Source organism: Sminthopsis crassicaudata, chromosome 2 (assembly GCF_048593235.1).
Source record: "Sminthopsis crassicaudata isolate SCR6 chromosome 2, ASM4859323v1, whole genome shotgun sequence".
NCBI classification, from domain to species: domain Eukaryota; kingdom Metazoa; phylum Chordata; class Mammalia; order Dasyuromorphia; family Dasyuridae; genus Sminthopsis; species Sminthopsis crassicaudata.
This window is the reverse complement of record NC_133618.1, coordinates 207,680,563-207,700,402: the sequence shown is the minus strand read 5'-3', so window position 1 is coordinate 207,700,402 and position 19,840 is coordinate 207,680,563. Positions and strand designations below refer to the sequence as shown.

General features: G+C 42.5%; 1 protein-coding gene and 1 long non-coding RNA gene across 3 annotated transcripts in view; one reads left to right on the top strand and one right to left on the bottom strand.

The window, feature by feature from the left end:
- GALNT14 (polypeptide N-acetylgalactosaminyltransferase 14) overlaps positions 1-19,840 on the top strand; it is a 295,893-nt gene that overhangs the window by 106,182 nt on the left and 169,871 nt on the right. Inside the window, exon 1 of one of the 2 annotated variants that reach the window (XM_074288127.1) lies at positions 14,403-14,857. The exons of the other annotated variant lie outside the window; for it this stretch is intronic. Coding sequence (XP_074144228.1) covers positions 14,810-14,857 — 48 coding nt within the window. The 5' untranslated portion in view covers positions 14,403-14,809. Of the gene's footprint in view, positions 1-14,402; positions 14,858-19,840 lie in introns of those variants that run through there. 2 annotated transcript variants of the gene reach the window in all.
- LOC141555344 (uncharacterized) lies at positions 10,294-15,951 on the bottom strand. Its single transcript, XR_012486164.1, has 2 exons — positions 15,815-15,951; positions 10,294-12,983 (listed from the first exon to the last, which is right to left on the bottom strand). It is a non-coding gene; the product is annotated as an uncharacterized LOC141555344 (long non-coding RNA).

Genomic DNA, 19,840 nt, shown 5'->3' with positions numbered 1-19,840 from the left:
TTGGGCCACTTTCCCAGGTGCTCCTCAGGGTATGATTTGACGGCTGCCTTTCTAAGCCTGCAGTGCTCCATAGTTACTCTATCTTGAAAGCAAGAGTGCAGCATTTGGATGCCCATTAGGGGAACTCATTGTTCTCTTTGGAATCTCTTTGGCGCATGTGTGATACAACCTTCCTAAGCTCCCCAGTATCTCTTTTGGCCCTCCAAGGGTACTTAGTCTGTCCATCCTAGACTGCTTCTCTTCCCACTGAAGCTGTGGCTTCTGTCACTCACGTCACCTCTGAATCTGCAGACTTGACATGCTCTGGATCAAATAGTTTCTTACAGGTAGTGTAATGGAAGGAGATAGGTCAAGTGCTCTTTCAGGGAGCTATCTACCATCTCCTAAACCTCCTCCTCCTTGGCCTCCTAGATCGTGGGAGAGCTGGCAGAGAAATTTCTGTGTCAACCACCTCTGCAGCTCCTGGAGAGGGATGGGAAGAAGGTGTGCTCAGGGCTCTGTCCCAGTATTCCCTACTTTAAGGAGGAAAGCAGAGAGTGGAGTGAAGAGGGAAATCAGTTTTCCCCTTCGTCCCACAGATCTGATGGGAGTCATAGCATTTTTAGAGTTGAAACTCATGGATGCTCTCCCCTTCTACTCCACTTCTTCAGTATTTTATATATATATATATATATATATATATATATATATATATATATATATATATATATATATATATATATATATATATATATATATGGATAATAGTGCTTGAAGATTTGCAAAGTATTTTAGATTTATTATTTCAGTCTTCACAATAACTTTGTGAAGCAGGTCCTATTATTTTCTCCATTTCATAGTTGAGGAAACTGAGGCAGGAAGTGGCTAAGTGACCATCTCAGGGCCACACAGTTTGTTAGTGTCTGAGATGGCTCCAGACTTCCTGACTCCAAAGCTAGTCTGTGCCGCCTAAGGCTCTCATACCGTCCTATCCCATTGCATGACATTTTACTTCTGCAAATGCTTAGAATCCCACTGAAGAAAAGGCAGTCATCCTCTCTCATGTGTCTGAACAATTAAAATCTCTCTTCAAATCTTTATCATTCTGAGCCCATAGAATGATAATAATTCAGAAAGATAAAAGGGCAAGACATAAGCAGAGTTACTATTGTCAAAAGACTCTCCGTTTTATGGTTACATTTTAGGGACTCTTCCGGGGCTATCCATTGAAATGTGTATCTTTTACATTTGTGGTAGCAAAGCTTGGAGAGCCCATCTTGCAAGTACAAAGACACAGAATAGAATTAATGGTCCTTAGACCATTGCGTTGTGATTGTGAGCTAAAGAAATTACTTCTTGGTGGCTCTAGGACTGGGATGAATGCAGATTCACACAAAACACTCTTCATTGCGGAAATTTTGGAGAACACCATTGAAAAAACCCTGCAGACTGCTTTCAATGCTCTGGGCAGATATGGCATCTATGGAAAATATCAGGCTCCTCTGGGGTACTTTTTTTTTTTGAAGTATCATAGTTTTCCAAATTTCCTAGAGAAATACCTACAGATAGAGAGGGAATGTGAAACCTGTCACCTCAGAATCTGAATTCTGAATTAAAGAATTGAAAAGAACTGACAAAAGAAGGGAAAATTATATTTCCCTTTAATATATATCTGTATTTTCATATATCTATATTATATTGAAAAAAAACCAAGAGAGGTGACATGACATGATAGATAGCCAATTTTAGAATCAGGCAGATCTAGTTTCCAACTCCACTTCTCACACATACTGGATGTGGGATCTAGGCTACTTAATTTCTTGGCACTCTCTAGACAATACTCTAAGACTATTAAGATGTAGAGCCTAGACTATGCTTTGATGGAGGTAGTTTACTCACCCTAGAGTTCCTTGTACTAATGAAATCACATATCTAGTCTCAATCTCCATGGCAAAACTATTGGAGTTAAGATTGCTTCTCTAACTCTGAAAATACCCATGTCATCAAAAATATGAACCTAGGCCCAAGGCCAGGCTCTGTAATCGATATAAGTATACCCAAAGTGGATGCCATATGGGAACTCAGCATTATTCTTCTAAGGCAACAGACTTAAAAAGAAAGGAGCAATTCGAACAGTGGCTGACATCTACTATGGAAATGCTACAGGAGCATCGGGTTTCAGACAGTGAAACAAAGATAACTGCTACAGAGCTTCTAAGGCTCACATTTTATATGTCATGTATGTTAAAAATGGAAAACCCATCTGTTAGAATGCATCAGTGTTTGGGGGCATGGGATAATCCCATGGGGTATATAGAGAAGTCTTAAGATCCTACACTTCACTTCAGGTTTCTAACTAGGGATCACTGGCCACTGTATCCAGCTGCTTACAGAGATGAGGGGAGACAGTGAATTAAGTGGCAAGTAAAGGCCCCTTCCTATCTTTCCAGCCTCCTTACTCTCCCCCTCATATTCCATAATCCAACATCATCCTCCTTTGAACAGATGCTTCATCCCCCGACTGGACAGTTTTATTGTCTGTCCTCCATGTCTGGGACTCGCTCCCTCCTCATTCCATCCCTTGGCTTTCCTGACTTCAAGTCTCAGCTGAGAATCTCCCTTCTGCAAGGAGCCTTTCTTAATGGCCGAATAAGTTTATGAATGTTACAGAATATAAGAAAGCTTCAGCAGGAGGATTTCAGAAAGGTCTGGAGAGAGACTTACATGAACTGATGCTAAGTGAAGTGAGCAGAACCAGGAGATCGTTATACACAGCAACAACTAGATTATACGATGATCAATTCTGATCATCTTTTCAATAGCAAGGTGTTTTAGGCCAATAGTCTTATGACGGAGAGAGCCATCTGCATCCAGAAAGAGTACTGGGACTAAGTGTGGATCACAACACAGCGTTTTCAGTCTTTCTGTTGCTATTTGCTTGCATGTTTTTTTCTTTCTCATTTTTTCCCTTTTTGATCTGATTTTTCCTGTGCATCCTGATAATTGTAGAAAAACGTATAGAAGAATTGCACATGTTTAACATATTGGATTACTTGCCACCTGGGGGAGAGAGTAGGGAGAAAGGAATGGAGAAAAAAAATTGGGGACCCAAGTATTTTCAAGGGTGAAATTATCTACGCATATGTTTTGAAATGTAAAAAAATTAATTAAAAAAGAAAACTTTCTCAGTCTGCCTTAGTATTTTCTGTCTGTTGACTATATTCCATTTATCCTTTATGTACCTTATTTATACATAGTTGTTTGCATGTTGTCTCTCCCATTAGACTGAGTAGGGACTAGGTTTTCCCCCCCTTTCTTTGTAACCCTGCTGACCAGCACACAGTAGGCACAAAATAGATGCTTTTGACCAGACTTAAATGAAACTTTTAAGATGATAATGAGCACCCCACAGGTAATTAATTTGCTTTGCATATTTTTATTTGTATTTATTTGTATAGATTTTTTCTTGTCAGTAGAATGTAAATTTCTTGAGGGGAGACACTGTTTCAGTAAGAATCTTTGTATCTGGGCTTACCACAGAGCCTGGCACATAACACTTAATAAATACTCCTTGATTGATTAGAGAGTGAACTCCTATATATTTTTCACTTTTGCTGGAATTAAGGATAGTTAATGTCATAGTGATGAAGGCAGCCATATATTCTGTGGTAAAGAATCCAAAATCCTTCAAATTTAGGAGGAATTTTTGAAGCCATCTAATCCAATCTATATCTGAATAAGATTCTCCCTTGTATTTGACGACTATCTACATAGACTTTGCTTAAACACCTCCATGAGAGGGAACCCTCCACTCTCTGAGGCAATTTATGTGGAAAGCCCTAAATTTGTTTAGGTTTTATCTCAAGCTAGATTTACTTCTTTGTTTCTTCTATCTTTTGTTCTGACTTTGTCCTTTGGGACCAAACATAAGAAGCCTATTCTATCTGTTCTACTAATCAATAATCAGCAAACATTTATTAACAATCTGCTATGTTTCCCCTAACATCCCCCCTCCCAAGTCTTCTGTTTGCTGAGATCTACATCTTTAGTTCAGGTATACTTGGACATTAGTTCACTGATTTATTATCTAACTAGCATCAACCATCAGGCATAAGTGAATGGTTTACCTGACTATGAGTTCATTGTAAAAGTCAAGGAGAAATAGATGGCCTTATGTACCAGAAGCCAAGGTCTTTCCTGAAGAGGAAGGAAGGCTATTAAGTGCTTAATCAGTGTCCTATAGCCTACTAGGAAGTGGGATAATCCCTGCCTTAGAGGAATTTACCTCCTTCTTTTTACTTTTTTAAAAAATTATGTATTCCATGCATGGAGATAGTTGTGATTGGTAACTGCTATAGCTTGGAGAAGAGACAAAGGGGAGAGGCAATAGAGAGGAGAATATTGACAAGTAGGTGAGAGAAAGAATACAGGAAGATCTGACCTCATCTTACATGGGGAAATGGTATAAGAAAAAAATAACACTTGAGATTCATCTTCACTTTGCTTGAGTACCTGGTAGACCTGATAACTATGCTATTGATCTCAGAACACTATATGCAATATTAGAAAATCAGAGGAAAAAAGGACAAAATATGAAAATACTATCCTCCTTTCAAACTAGTAAGATGTAATGGTCCAGGAAAGGAAGTTGGGCTGAGGGTGGAGAGAGGCAATACGTCAAGAGAACCTTTATATTTGGCATGAAAGCTCTGGTAATATAGGGGTGTATGTGTGTGTGTGTGTGTGTGTGTGTGTGTGTGTGTGTGTGTGTGTGTGTGTGTGTGTGTGTGTATTTGGGTTTAATGCCTCAATCAAGAGTCTGTGCTTCGATTTTTGTCTTCTTTTTAATAAAATTTTCTTCTATAATATTGTGAACTATTTATATCTCAGCATAGCTAAATGATATACAAAAGCAATTTCCTGGATGGATGCCATGAGTCAAAACAATGGGAAAATTCCCCAAATTATACATGGACCTTTTGAATGTTAAGAATCTCTTGGGGAGCTAGGTGGCGCAGTGGATAGAGCACCAGCCCTGAAGTCAGGAGGACCCCAGTTCAAATCTGGTCTCAGACACTTAACACTTCCTAGCTGTGTGACCCGGGGCAAGTCACTTAACCCCAACTGTCTCAGCAAAAAGCAGGGGAAAAAAAAAGAATCTCTGACGTTGTTGTTACATATTTTCTTTGGTTCTTTAGGGGTCAGTACTTATATGTTTTTTGTGTGTATATATATACAAATATATGATATTATATTGTATTATATGTATGTGTGTGTATTGTTCATTTATAACTAAACTACAGATAGAGAACAGAACTTGGTGGGGTAGAGGGGATGAAACAGCTCCATATCTATCTATCTGTCCATTTAATAGAACTAATCTCAGATTTGGGAGGAACCTCAGGGACTATCTCATCCAATGTGCACCTCAATAAGAATTATCTTTATTGGATAATATGCCAACAGGTGATCTTCCAGTCATTTCTTGAAGAATTTTAATAGTATGGGACCCCCTACCACTTGAGGCATGACATTCTGCTTCTGTATAGCACCCATTCTTAGGTTATCCTTCTGCCAATCTAAGTCAGCCTCTCCACATTTCACCCTTTCCTCTTGATTCTAGTGATGAGAGAAATGAAATTCTTATAGATCCCACTCCCTCTCCATCCTCACCTCCATTGCTTTCCTATTCCATTCATAATATGGGTAAGAGATTAGAGTCTTCCCAGAGTGCCTTGGGGGAAATTAACAATAACAAAAGTGATAAAAATTATGATTAAGCCCTTTTTTTCTGACTTCCTGAATCAAACTCCTTTATTAGATATTCCAGGTTGTCTCATTTCTCAGATGTTGCCTTAAGCTGTGAATTTGTATCTTCCAAGACAAACTTACTTATCTACACTCTGCTGCTAACTCTTTGTCTTTAAATACAATATTAACTGGGTGTCCAAAGTCATTCTACCTCTCTGAGCTTCATTTCCTCATCTATAAATTGGGAATAAGGATACTAGCATTACCTCCCTTCAGAGTTTTTATGAGGACTTTGTAAAACCTAAAGAATTATGTAAGCATCATTTGTGAACATTTTCTTCCATTATTCAAATAATTCTTCTTAACAACCTATAGACTCCCTCCTACACACACACAGACCCTATTGTCTATCTTATCTATCTCTGCTCTCCTCACCCCTAATCTCTCCATGGCTTTCTTTGAGGTTTTCATAACACACTGTGCTTTTCTCACGGACTTAGCCTGTTCAAGGTAGCGGTGATAGGCCTGATGATATAAATATGGAAAACAACACAGACCATGCCCTCAGAGCTTATAATCTCTAATGGAGGATAAGCCATGGATTCAATGTTGGGACAACTGCTGGAAGAGGGAGAGACCATTTTCAGATGAATTAGAAAGAGGTGCCACCTGAGTTGGACCTTTAAGAAGAAAAAAATTGTTAGCATTTCATCCCAAGTATAGGGAAAAGGCTGCTCAAATACAGCTGGAGGTTGGGAAGCAGAAGGTGGGGAAATAGCTGACAATTCAATACAACCAATAGTCCAGATTGTTTGGAACATAGAATGTATTGAAATTAGTAGATTGAATTAATTTAAGATTAAAAAGGTAAGTTGGAGCCAGAATACAGAAGGCCTTTTAGAAAGAGTTTACATTTTCTTCTCTAGGCAGCAGGCAGCCGACGACGTTTTTTGAACATGAGAATATCATATCAATTAAAAAGATTATTTCAGCAGTAATATGAAGGATGGGTTAGATAGCAGAAAGGCTGGAGGAAGGAGACTAGTACAATAGTTAAGGTAATTCAGTAGAGGTAATGAAAACCAAAAAAAAGCACTGGTTACATGAGTAGAGAAGAGGGAGATATTGTCAAAGTAGGCCACCTGGGACTTGATCACTAATTGGGTGTGAAGGAGAAACTAAAGTTTCAAGCCGGGAGGATGGTGGTACATAACAGAAATGGGGAGCTGGAGATGAGGAGATTTGGAGGAAAGAGAACGATTGCCTCTTTGGACTTTATTTGGAGTTTGAATATTTGGACTTTGTATCTGGAATAACAGTGGGTAGAGATGTCCAGCAGGCTTTTGGAGAGGAGGACCTGGACTGAAGAAATTAAGGACTGGATACAGATTTAGGAGTCATCTTTAGAGAGATAAATAACTGAATCCATGGGAATAATTGAGATCTGCAAGAGAGAAGGAAATAGAGAAGGCTTAAGTATATTCTAAGGAGACACAAAGTTAACAGGGAGAGAAGAATTTTGAATTGACAAAGGAGACTTGAGAAGAAGTATTGGGACAGATGGTGAGAAAACTATATCTCAGAAATCAAAGGAGGAGACTTATCAAGAGAAGTGATCTGCAGTTTATTGTGGAGATGTCATCATTCCTATTAGACTTTCATACTCTTAAGACTCAGATATATTTTGCACTCCTGAGTCCCAGATCTTTAGTAAATATATAGAATGATGGTGGATAATTAGTAATAATAATGCATGTGAAGCAAGAAGATCTGACTTTCCTTGAATATAAACCAGCCTCTGGTCTTTTGAGAAAAATACTTTATTAAGAATATTTTTTACAAAAGATCAGGGCATTGAATTTATAACTATAATGCAATTGTTTGATAAAAATAAATGGTATATTATTTTACTACTTAGTCCATCAAAATCTTCCTGGGTACTTTGGTGTCTGACAGTTCAAAGACCATCATTTTACAATAGTCTTTAATAACAAAAGGCTTAGTAATAGGAGCATGAAAGGATAATTACATTTTGAAGAAAAAAATTATATTTGAAGATAAATACTTTTCACTAGGGCAGAACCTTGTGGAACTTGACTAGTATGTTGTAAGAGTGATATCTAACTATAGAGAACATGGGGTCCTTCAAAGGTTCTGGATGGAGGGCTTGGAGAAGTGGGGAAAGCCATTAAGTAATTACATTTCTAGTACTTGTGGTACCAAGATGGATTTCCAAAGTATAAGGTTGGGATTTAAAAATAAGTGGAAGGAACTTCAGCAGGACATCCAGTACTAGGACAACAAGAGAATAATACCCATTTCGCTAGCATTCTTTCATTCCGCTTCTTCAGAATAGGCTAACCTAGCCCCATCCCCAGCTCCAGATAGCCTCTTCCATTTTCCTGGCCTATCCTCCTTGCCAGGGAACTCATGACTTACTAAGGGCCCAATTTTTGTTTGCCAGTCCACAGCCAGAGGCCTATGATCCCCATGCTTCTTCAAAGTTGTATTTACAACCTATTTCTTCATAATCATGGTGATTATAGGATCCTAGACTTATAAGCTGGAGGGGATTTCAGAAGGTAGTCTAACCATCTAATTTTACAGATGAAGAAACTGAGATCCAGAGAGGTGAATTAATCCATCAGTCAATTAGCAATCGTTTATTAAGATCATGTCAGTCATTGGATAGACATATTTAGTATCTGCCCTCAAGAAGCTTACATTCTATTAGTAAACAAAACCTGTAGGGGGATGGTGGCCAAATGAAGTAGTTATTTTCTAGGTCAGAAGTTCTTAACCTTTTTTGTGTCATGGATCCCTATGGAACCTAATCAGGATCATGTTTTTAAATGCATAAAATAAAACCAAAGGATTATAGAAGAAACCCATTACAACGAAATAGAGTTATCAAAATATTTTTTGAAAACTAAGTTCATGAAAAAAAATTAAATGAAGGTGGTCTAGCTGTACCTGATCTAGAACTATATTATAAAGCAGCAGTCACCAAAACCATTTGGTATTGGCTAAGAAATAGACTAGTTGATCAGTGGAATAGATTAGGCTCACAGGACAAAACAGTCAATAACTATAGCAATCTAATGTTTGACAAACCCAAAGACCCCAGGTTTTGGGAATAATAATTCACTATTTGACAAAGAAACAAGGGAAAATTGGAAACTAGTATGACAGAAACTAGATATTGACCCTCACCTAACACCATATACCAAGATAAGGTCAAAATGGGATCATGAACTAGGCATAAAGAATGAGATTATAAATAAATTAGAAGAGCATAGGATAGTTTACCTCTCAGACCTGTGGAGCAAGAAAGAATTTGTAACCAAAGAAGAACTAGAGATCATTATCAATCACAAAATAGATAATTTTGATTATATTAAGTTAAAAAGGTTTTATACAAACAAAAATAATGCAGACACGATTAGACGGGAAGCAATAAACTGGGAAAACATTTATGCATTCAAAGGTTCTGATAAAGGCCTCATTTCTAAAACATTTAGAGAATTAACTCAAATTTATAATAATTCAAGCCATTCTGCAATTAATACATTTTTGGTCAAAGGATATGAACAGACAATTTTTAGATGAAGAAATTGAAACTATTTGTAGTCCCATGAAAAAGTTTTCCAAATCACTGTTCATCAGAGAAATGCAAATTAAGACATCTCTTAGATACCACTACACACCTGTCAGATTGGCTAAGATGACAGGAAAAGATAACAACAAATGTTGGAGGGGCTGTGGGAAAACTGGGACACTGATACATTGTTGGTGGAGCTGTGAACAGAGCCAACCATTCTGGAGAGCAGTTTGGACCTATGCTCACAAAGTTATCAAACTGTGCATTCCCCTTGATCCAGCAGTGTTACTACTGGGCTTATATCCCAAAGAGATCTTAAAGGAGGGAAAAGGGACCTGTATGTGCAAGAATGTTTGTGGCAGCCCTTTTTGTAGTGGCCAGAAACTGGAAACTGAGTGGATGTCCATCAGTTGGGGGGAATGGCTGAATAAATTGTGGTATATGAAGGTTATGGAATATTATTGCTCTGTAAAAAATGACCAGCAGGATGAATACCAGAGAGGCTTGGAGAGACTTACATGAACTGCGGCTAAGTGAAATGAGCAGCACACTATACACGGCAACAAGACTATATGATGATCAATTCTGATGGACATGGCTCTCTTCAACAATGAGATGAACCAAATCAGTTCCAATTGTGCAGTGATGAAGACAGCCATCTACACCCAGACAGAGAACTGTGGGAACAGAGTGTGGATCACAACATAGCATTTTCATTCTTTCGTTGTTTGCTTGCATTTTGTTTTCTTTCCCAGTTTTTTTCTCTTCCTTCTTGATCTGATTTTTTTTGTGTAGCAAGATAACTGTATAAATATGTATACATATATTGTATTTAATTTATACTTTAACATATTTATTGCGTATTGGATTACCTGCCAGCTAGAGGAGGGGGTGGGAAGAAGGAGAGAAAAATTTGGAACAAAAGGCTTTACAAGGGTCAATATTGAAAAATTACCCATGCATAAGTTTTGTAAATAAAAAGCTTTAATAATAAAAAAAAGAAAACTAAGTTCATGGATTCCAGGTTTTACTAGACAAGTCACTGGGATTGTAATGGTTATCTCTATTAGATTAATTTTCCCAAACAAAGAAAACAGAAGTATAGGGAAAGAGGAGTAGTATAAAATACTAAATATTAGTGCTAATTTGGCCATATTGTCCTGGTAGATGGCTGGATGGACTCTGAAACATGGAAGGTTGAGATGAGTTTTTTCTCATTCAGTAATCAAGGATGCAGTTCAGGACATGAATGGGTCCCCCAAAATGAGTATATTGATTCCTTAATGAAGAGCTTGGTTTCTAGAGATTCAGGTTCATAGAAGTGTCCTGGTATGAAGAAAGAACCAGCCATAGGGAAGATGTCAAGATGCCCAAGTTAACCAAGATGCCTTGGTTCTCTTTTGGAGGAGCAGTTAGATTGTATAGTACATAGAGCACTGACCCTGGAGCAGAAGGGCCTCAAATGTGACCTCAGACACTTAGTAGCTATGGGACCATGGACAATCCCCTTTCCTCAGTTTCTCATCGATAAAAGGAGCTAGAAAAGGAAATGGCAAATCACTCCAGTATCTTTGCCAACAAACCCCAAATGGGATCATAAACAATTCATTTTGGATGGCTGTGTAGGCTTTGAAAGGGTGGTCTGAGGCTTCCTGGATGTATTAGGAAAAGTCATCCAGTGATCAAGCTGCTTGTTTAATACTTAAGAAGCAAGCTAAGATTTGAACAGAGGTCTTCTAATTCCTAATCTCTTAAACCTGCATCACACAGGAGGCCTTTTTAGATGTATTCCACCTAGCTTCAGTTGTCAGTGAATTGTTCACTATTCATACATGAGTGTCTTACTTTACAGAATACTTACATACACATACTTAATATATACTTAATGCTGAAAATCTGTGCATAAATCTCTTAAAAACATCATATCCTATTTCCAGTACACTAGTAGAACTGATTATTTAGAGCAGGAGTTCTTAACTTCGGGTTTATTATCTTTTTAAAACAAATTATTTTAGTAACTATGCTTTAGTATAATTGGATTCCTTTAAAATCATGTGTATTTTATTTTGTGCTTTTTAAAAACATTATTCCAAGAAGGGGTCCATACACTTTATTAGACTATGCCAAAGCAGACCACCACACATGTGCATGTGTGCACCAACACACGTACACACATACACAGCAGTGCTAGAAGAACCCTATCACTGCTTTTGAATAATAACTGTTAATTTTTCAGTTTTGTAAGTTTAGGCTTTCCCCCATTTCATCAATTTTGAATGGGGAAACAGACCAGCATACACAGATTCATATGGGTTGACATTAAAAGTATGACTGGTGATAACTAATTGTATGTTTTCTGTTTTATTCTCATTATTCACATCCATATGTATCTGAAACTGTTAGTTCTCTCTTTGGCATTAAATTGTAAACTCCTCAAAAATGGAATCTCCTCCTTGTCTTGAGCCTCTCCTGCCGTTTACCACAGTGTGTCGATGGCAGGACCTGGGGGGCAGGGGGTGAGCTGGGGATGGGCGTCTGTCTCTATCAGCCTTCCATGCTTCATAGGCTGCGGGCCTGTGATCTGGATGTGCAGCTAATTGGCGATGCAGCCAGGGACTCCATCCCCAGGTTACCAACTTGGGATGCCGGGCACATCTGAGAGATAAATCTGTCCGGGAGCCGACACAGGGCATGTTAACCTAAAAGCTTGCTCTCCCTTCACTCCCACTATCTCTGGATCGAAGCCCCTGAGCACGCTCTAGACCTGACTGTTTCGGGAGCATGGGGAGATCAAGGAGAACAAATCCTCAAATGGAAAGGATTAGAAATAATCTCCCCAGACCCTTCCCGCTTGTCTCAGATGGGTGAGGACTTGGGCGCTGATGGAAGGATCTAGGGGCTAGGTAGGAATCAGAAAGCCAGGATTCTGGGCCCACATCTGTGGCTAACACGCTGGGTGACACTGGTTAAGGGACTCACCCTCTCCAGCCATTAATTTCCTTATGGATAAAATCTGATGATCCCCTTAAGGTCTCTCTCAGCTCTGATAGTCTGTTTGTGGAAATGTGAAACTCCCAGAGAATAAGGAGCTCTCATTAGGAGTTGCCGTATAGGGGCATAAGGATGGTGCAGTGGAATGAATGCTGGATGGGGAATCAGGAAACCTGAGTTCTAATCCTGGCTCAGCCACAGACTAGGTGCCCAAGGCCACATAAGTCACTTTTATTTCTCCTGGCCTTGACTTTCTCCTCTATAAAAAGGACTTAGACTGAGTGACCTTCAATATCCTTTCCACCTCTAATATTGGAGAATCTAGGAGGCTAGATGTGCCCATCTTTCAGCCAATGGTGTTTCTTTGTTTTGTGACGATCAGGTACCCATCGCTGAATCTGGCTGGCCATGGCTGGGGGGAGCGCTGGGCACACTCCAGCTAGAGAAGTGATAACCCTCTGAGTGGAGAAAAATAGCTCCAAGGAAGTGATTCAGCTGGATATTATCTGTGGAAGCGATGGCACTTCACATTGGCCGTACGGAGCAGCTCGCCCAGGTGGGGATGCCCAAAGTAGGTGGTCCCAGACTCTCTTTCAGGCTGAAGTAAAGGGCAGAGAATGTACGGGAAGGTGGCAGAGGGTCCCTCAGGGCAGGGGTTGTGCTGTCGGAGAAAACAGAAGCATGCACGTCCATGTGTGAGTGCACACTCACAAGCAGTGGCTAGCATTCATCTGGTGCTTTCCGTCTGCAGAGCCCTTACACACATCACTTGATCCTCCCAGAAATGGCTCTGGAAGATGTGTTACCCCCATCTTACTGGGACAGAGAGTCTTGCGCAGGCTCATCTGGCCCAGATGGGATAAAGCTGAGATCGTAGATGCTGAGTCCAGCACTATCCACCAGGCCCCCAGGCGCTCCCTTGCCGATGTTTTAGTCCCCACCATCCCCGAGCACACTTCCTAATAGGCTTGTTCAAACACAGCGGGAGAACCCAAAGCCAGAGTAGAGTCTGAGATCCCCACTCGGGAACGGCGGTCCTGAGACGGGCAGAGCCGGCCCAGGCCCACGGGGAGTCGCTAAGTCCTGACCACACTACCAACTCAGGGATGTTCTCTCCCAGCTCAGCACCCCCTTTGCAAGTACGAAGGATGATACCTGGCCCCTGGCAGGTCTGTGGGGAGAGGAGCAGCCAAAAACACGAAGCAGAATTCACCTGTCGACGGCCGCCGGGACGTGGCACCATCCGGTTCTCTCCTTTCACTCTCCTGGGGCTGAGTTTTCTCATTTCTATGCAATGAGGGCAGCTAGCCTAGAGTCAGGAGTTCAAATCCAGCCTCAGACACTGCCTAGCTGCGGGACCCATTTTACCTCAGTTTCCTCATTTGTAAAATGAGTTAGAGAAGGAAATGACAAAACACTTTAGTATCTTTGCCAAGAAAATCCCAAATGGGGTCATGAAGAGTCGGACATGATGGGAAAAAATGGAACAAAGCTTGGTACAGAGGAAAGTGACTGACCCTGGAGCCAGCGATAACTGGCTTCTTGTTAATTAACTGGAATACTGTGATTACTGGGTGTGTGATAGTGGTCAGTCCCTTAACCTCCGTGGGCCTCAGTTTCCTGAGCTGCAAAGAGGGTGTCAGACTAGGTGCCTTTTCTGATGGCAGAATGAGGATCTTATAAATGTGAGTTATGACTGCTGCATCTAGCTGTAGGCCTGATGATGTCGGCAAGGTGTCTGAGAGCAGTCCTTAAGAGATTAAGGACTTTGTGAAAAAATGCATCAAAGTGAGTTGATTTAAAATGTGTATGTGTATATGCGCACACACACGCACACACAGACACACACGCACACACACAGACACACAGACACACACACACACACACACACACACACACACACACACACACACACTTTTCCCCCTTGCTATGCTGTTCTGACGGCGGCGCTCGGTGACTCCCGAAGTTTCCCCAGGGAGCCGCCGCAGCGAGGGGTGAGGGGTTCATTCTGGGTGACCCTGGGGGAGGAGCGGCCCTTTTTATGTAGAGCCGCTTGGTAGGACTGGAGCTTTGGAAAAGACTCGGCTGTCACCGCTTCACGGCGGGCGCTGGGGTAACTGGGGAGAGGAGCAGGAGAAGGAAGCTGCTGTTGGGGATCCCCGCAGCCGCATCTCGGGGCGGAGCCTTGGGCTCCTGTCCGGAGTTCCTTCGTCCTGCGGGCGCGCCAGGAGCGGAAGCGGGCCCAGCCTGACTCCCACGTCCCCCACATACCCCGGCGGTTATGAGATGGGGGATTCAGGGCAGACTGACAGCGTCTCCGAACGGGGTCTGGGGGCCAGCGCGGGCCACAGGTGGTCTCCAGGAGTTGCAGACCCTCTTCAGCATATTCCAAAAGCCCACCCACAAATGTTGACTTTCGCTTCTGGGTGGTAGAGGAGCCCCCCTGGGACTGGCGGAGCTGCAGTGGGAGAGACCAGAGACTGATTAATGCGAGCTCTGAAGCACAGAAAGATCACACTGGCAATAGTAACTGAGGTTTGTAAAGCACCCACTACTGGCCAGGCCCTGTGTTAGGCACGAGGCAGGGCCCTCTCTGTCTTCCGGATGTTCTTCCGAGGTGAATAGCATTACGAACTCCCCTAAGTCTGCCAGCGGGTGCAGGGATAGAGCCAGGCCTGGAGCCCGGAGGAGGACCCGAGCTCCAGCGCAGCCTCCGAGGAGTGGCCCTCAGCCCTGTTTATCTCAAGCTGTAACAATGAACGGGCGGAGGAAACGGCAAACGGCTCCAGTGTTTTGGCCAGAACCCCGCCCCCATGGGTTCATGTAGCCTGTGAACCTTACTTTCCCGTCCGTGTCGGGGGAGGATAATCGGTAATAGCACCTAACACAATGCACCAAAATCCCCTTTAACTCCAGACACCGGGCCTGGTCCTGGGAGAAGCGCCGAGCCCCTCTCAGCTCCCGCGCTCAGCTCCCTTCCCCCAAAGCCGGAGCCCTTCCCGTTCCTCAGCCCCAGAGGCTGCGGCTCCAGTCCCCGGGCCGGCGCCTCCCCCGCCCCGCTCCCGCTCCACATCCCGGCAGTGAAATACCTCCCCGACCCAGCCCGGGTGTTTGTCATTTTTACATCTCCACATCCAAGTGTCTTCTTTTCCCGAGGACAAATAAATCCCGGGGCTGATGGCTGGCCCGGGCCATTCATTAAGCAAATAAAGCTCCCGGGCTGGAGCCGGAGGCCCGTAAATAAGCGCCGGAGCTTTATCCCCCTCGCCGCCTCCGGAGCTCGGCATATTTATGGTAGCAGGAGCAGCGCCCCGGACGGGGTATATTACCTTCGGGCGGGGCCGGCGGGAGCGGCTCCCCCGGGGCGGGGCCCTCTTTCCCCCGCAGCGGCGGTGGTTGAGTTTGGGAGGAGGGAAGGCCGGCGGACCCGAGTCTAAGCTGGGCCCCGGGGTCGGGAGGTTGGAAGGGGCTGGAGGTCTGGGGGGGCCTTACCTTGACCACGGCGGTGACAGAGACCGCCTCTTGTCCACCGAGAGGAGCAGGGCAGTGCGGGGGGTGGCCCCGCCAGGAATCAGCCGGAAAGGGGTTTCTTCCTGCCTCTGTGACCCTGAGCTCAGTATCCTAATGTCCTAGACTAGAGCCGGATAGGAGGGACCTCAGAAGCCGCACACATAATGTTACCGATGAGGGGGCTGAAGCTCAGAGTCTCGGAGCTGATAAATGGCGGAGCCTCAGTTTCATTATCTGTGAAATGGGAATAACAACTCCAGTAGTACCTGCCTAAATCAGTCCATCAACAATCATTTTTGTTTTATTTTCTAATGAATTTAAGTTTTCATTCATTTGATTGAACCTATTTCTAATAGACTCAGAGTGTTATTTGCCAGATACTGCGGATATAGGGTCAAAACCGAACTCAACTCCTGCTCTTGAGGAGCTTCTGGCCTGGTTGTGGAGGCAAGAGCATGGGGAGGTCCGTACAACAGAGAGAGATTTTGTGAGAGGGGCACTGGATGATGCGTTTGCAAGGGAGGAGAGGGGGGGCACAGGAGAGGGAGACGGAGGGAGGCAGAACGCGGTCCTAGCCGGGGATGGACGCCCGACACAAAAGCGGGGCGGGCGCGGGGGCGGGGGAGCGAGGCTTGTTCAGTAGGTAAGAACACTGGGGAAGTAGGTTGGGCCTAACATTTGAAGGAATTCTGTGAGGATTAGTTGCATTAAAATTGGTGAAGTTCTTTGCAGTTAAAAATACGAAGTCAATATCAGCTTGTTCATTTGAGTTTTGATTAAAGCTTACAACAGCACTAAGACTTTTAGGACGCACTTCATGTCGATCTTTGCCTACCTTACGTTCTTTGATCCTCCTAAATGCCCGTTTTAAAGGTAAATAAACCGAAGACAGCAGGCTAAATAATTTCCAAGCCAGTAAATGTCTGTAAGTCAGGATTTTTTCCCCTTTATAAAGCTTTCTATTTTTCAAAACAGATGCGTGGACAATTCTTCAACATTGACCCTCAGCCTTGTAATTCAGATTTTCTTCTCCTTCCCTCCACCCCCTCCCCTAGATGGCAAGCAAGCCAATATTTAAATCTAATATATATAAACATATTAATGCAATTATCATGCTGCACAAGAAAAATCAGATCAAAAAGGAAAGTGAATGAGAAGGAAAACAAAATGCGAGCAAACAACAAAAAGAGTGAAAATGTCTTGTTGTGATCCACATTCAGTTCCTACAGTCCTTTAGCTGGCTCTCTTGTCAGAAGATCATTGCTACTGGCATCAGTCACCTTGTTACTGGAAAGAGTCATGGGTCAGAATTAATCATCCTATAATATTGTTGTGCCAAATACAGTGATCTCCTGGTTCTGCTGCTTTCACCGAGCATCACTTCATCCAAGTCTCTCTAGATTTTTCTGAAATCATCCTGCTGGTCATCTCTGTGGGTCAGATTTAAGCCCCATCTGCTACTGACTAAATTCATTGTTCCTTCCCACCGTCCCTACCATACACCGCTTTACCTGGAGGTGTGACAAGCACCTGTGATGTCTTCAACTGGGAAATTTGCTTAAGGAGATCATAAGCCATCCGTCAATTATATCAGAGCGACCTAATGTTTAGACAAGTTGAATACTCTGCCCATGGCCACACAGCTAATAAGTACCGGGCACCTTTAAATCCTGCTCCTCATAAATCCAGATCCACAATCTGTTTTTCCAGCACTGCCTTTCCGAATGACTAGTCTTAAAGATTACACAGGTGAACATTGTTCCAGAAGACTTAGCGTATTGCCTGCTTTTTGTTAGCCAATAGAAAGACTTAAATGCTAAATGAGAGAAACATTTTTGGACTGATCACTTTGGGAATTTATTTTATTTGACTTATGTTTTATTTGTTCAGTGGGAGAGGGCCAGAGAGTTGAATGGAAGGGAAAGAAAAGAAATTCTTGTTAATCAGAAAATTTGGGGAAAACGATGATCTGGGTTACTGGTTAAAATAGATATAGGTAACATAGATGTATATAGATGTATATTTAAATGATTTTAGATTATGAAATCCATAGAAAGTTAAACATCGCCACCCAACTTGGCTCACTGAGTGACACGGTGATAGAAAGGCCTGCTGTAGCATGGCAAGGCTGGGCTTGCTCTCGGAAAGCGAAGCTGACTGAGTTACCCCTCATGGTTCTAAGGGCACTCCTCAGCATGGAGGGATTCTCTACCGCTATCTCCTCCAACAGCAGTTCTGAGCTTCTTCTCCCAGTCAGTTATCAGCGATTAGATTCCACCTTGTTCCATGTGGCCAGTTAACATACCTTTTATGAAGGGATATTTGAGCAAGTAGGTGATGCAGGGGATAGAGCGCCTGGCCTGGACTCAGGAAGATTCAGTCTCAGATACTTACCAGCTGGGTGACCCTGGGCAAATCACTTAACCCTGTTTGCCTCAGTTTCCTCATCTGTAAAATGATTCGGAGAAGAAAACAAATGGCAAACCACTCCAGCATATTGCCAAGAAAACCCTAAACGGGCTCACCAAAAGTCGGACATGACTGAATAACAACACAGAGTATATTTATTGTGAAGATATTATACGAGAAGTTGCAATATATCCTTCCCGCTCTGAATCTGGGGACATACTGTTCCCTAGACCACCTCTGCCCCTGGAAAAAATGCGCTTAGATCTTATGTTATTTCTACGTAACGTTTACCTCACAAAGTTCTCTTACTCTGACATGGCTGATGGGTGCACGGGTGATGGGTATGGACCCATTGGAGACCCATGGACTCTGCTACTACTGAGCGGGGTCAGGCTCCTTGGGCCTTGATCCTGACTGTCAGGCTTCCAACAAATCTCAGCCCGAGCTCTGGCTCCTGGCTCACAAGGTGGGAGCCACACTCCCCTAAAGTTCAGACAGAAGAAATATAAAGAGGCAAAGAACAGAGGCCGTGTCCATGCGTGTCATGTTGGCTTTGTACAGTGAGGGCCTGAAGCTTATCCCATCTCCAGGTTCCCAGCACGGCTCTTTTCAAATGGGGAAAACAAAGTCCAGCCCCTTGTTTTGGCTGGTATTAGGGCTTTGTGACTACCTTCCCCTCCCAATTTTGGTTCCAGAGCCCATTAAAAAGGCTCCTTCTCAATACCTGGTAAGTGGACCAACACCAGTTGTAGATTTCCTACCCATGCTCCAAAGTCCACATGAAAATTGTATCATCCAAATATGCTTCGAATGTTTACAAGGACTGCGTTCATTGGCCAGTCCTCTCTGGTCCTCCTTCCTTTGAAATATCCCCTTCCTGTATAATTACATATTTTTAAAGGAAAAAAAGAATAAAGTTCATTTGAATTCTGAGTGACTTCATTAAATATTCTTATTACTATTACTGATTTACTCAACATCTGAATATTGTGACATAATAAATAGAATACTGAAGCTGAAAGTCCTAGAGCTCAATTACAGCTCTACTATCTAGGTGGCTTTTTTAATACCCCCAATGTCTGTGCCAAGAATGGGGGAGTCAGATGTGACTGAACAACACAAAGGATATTTATTTGAAGATATTGCAAGAAGAGAAGTTGCAGTATATCTCCCCACTCTGAATCCTCATGGACATCTGTGGGCCTCAGTTTCCTCATCTGCTAAATGAGTTAGATGAGATGGTTTCTTGTCTCCTTTCCAGCTCTGAAGATAAAGTCCTATGACCTCTGGGTTCTAAAGCTTTTCTCTTAATAATACCAGGGTAAGATGCCACTACAATGTAAAATGGCCTTTCTTACAGAGCACTGAGCTGTGTAGCAACAAGTTTCTAAATCTTCACAACTGTAGGAAAATATCCCTGTATAGGTGTATGACTTACAGGGCTACAGCAGTTGAGAATTTAATTTGAATTCTCCATTTACTACATGGTATATAGATAGACATGATATTGTGTTAATATACAAAAATGTAAATAGTGTGAAATTAATAATAGAAACAGTAATCCCATCAGGAAGGTTTAGCCATTCTTAGCTTTAACTC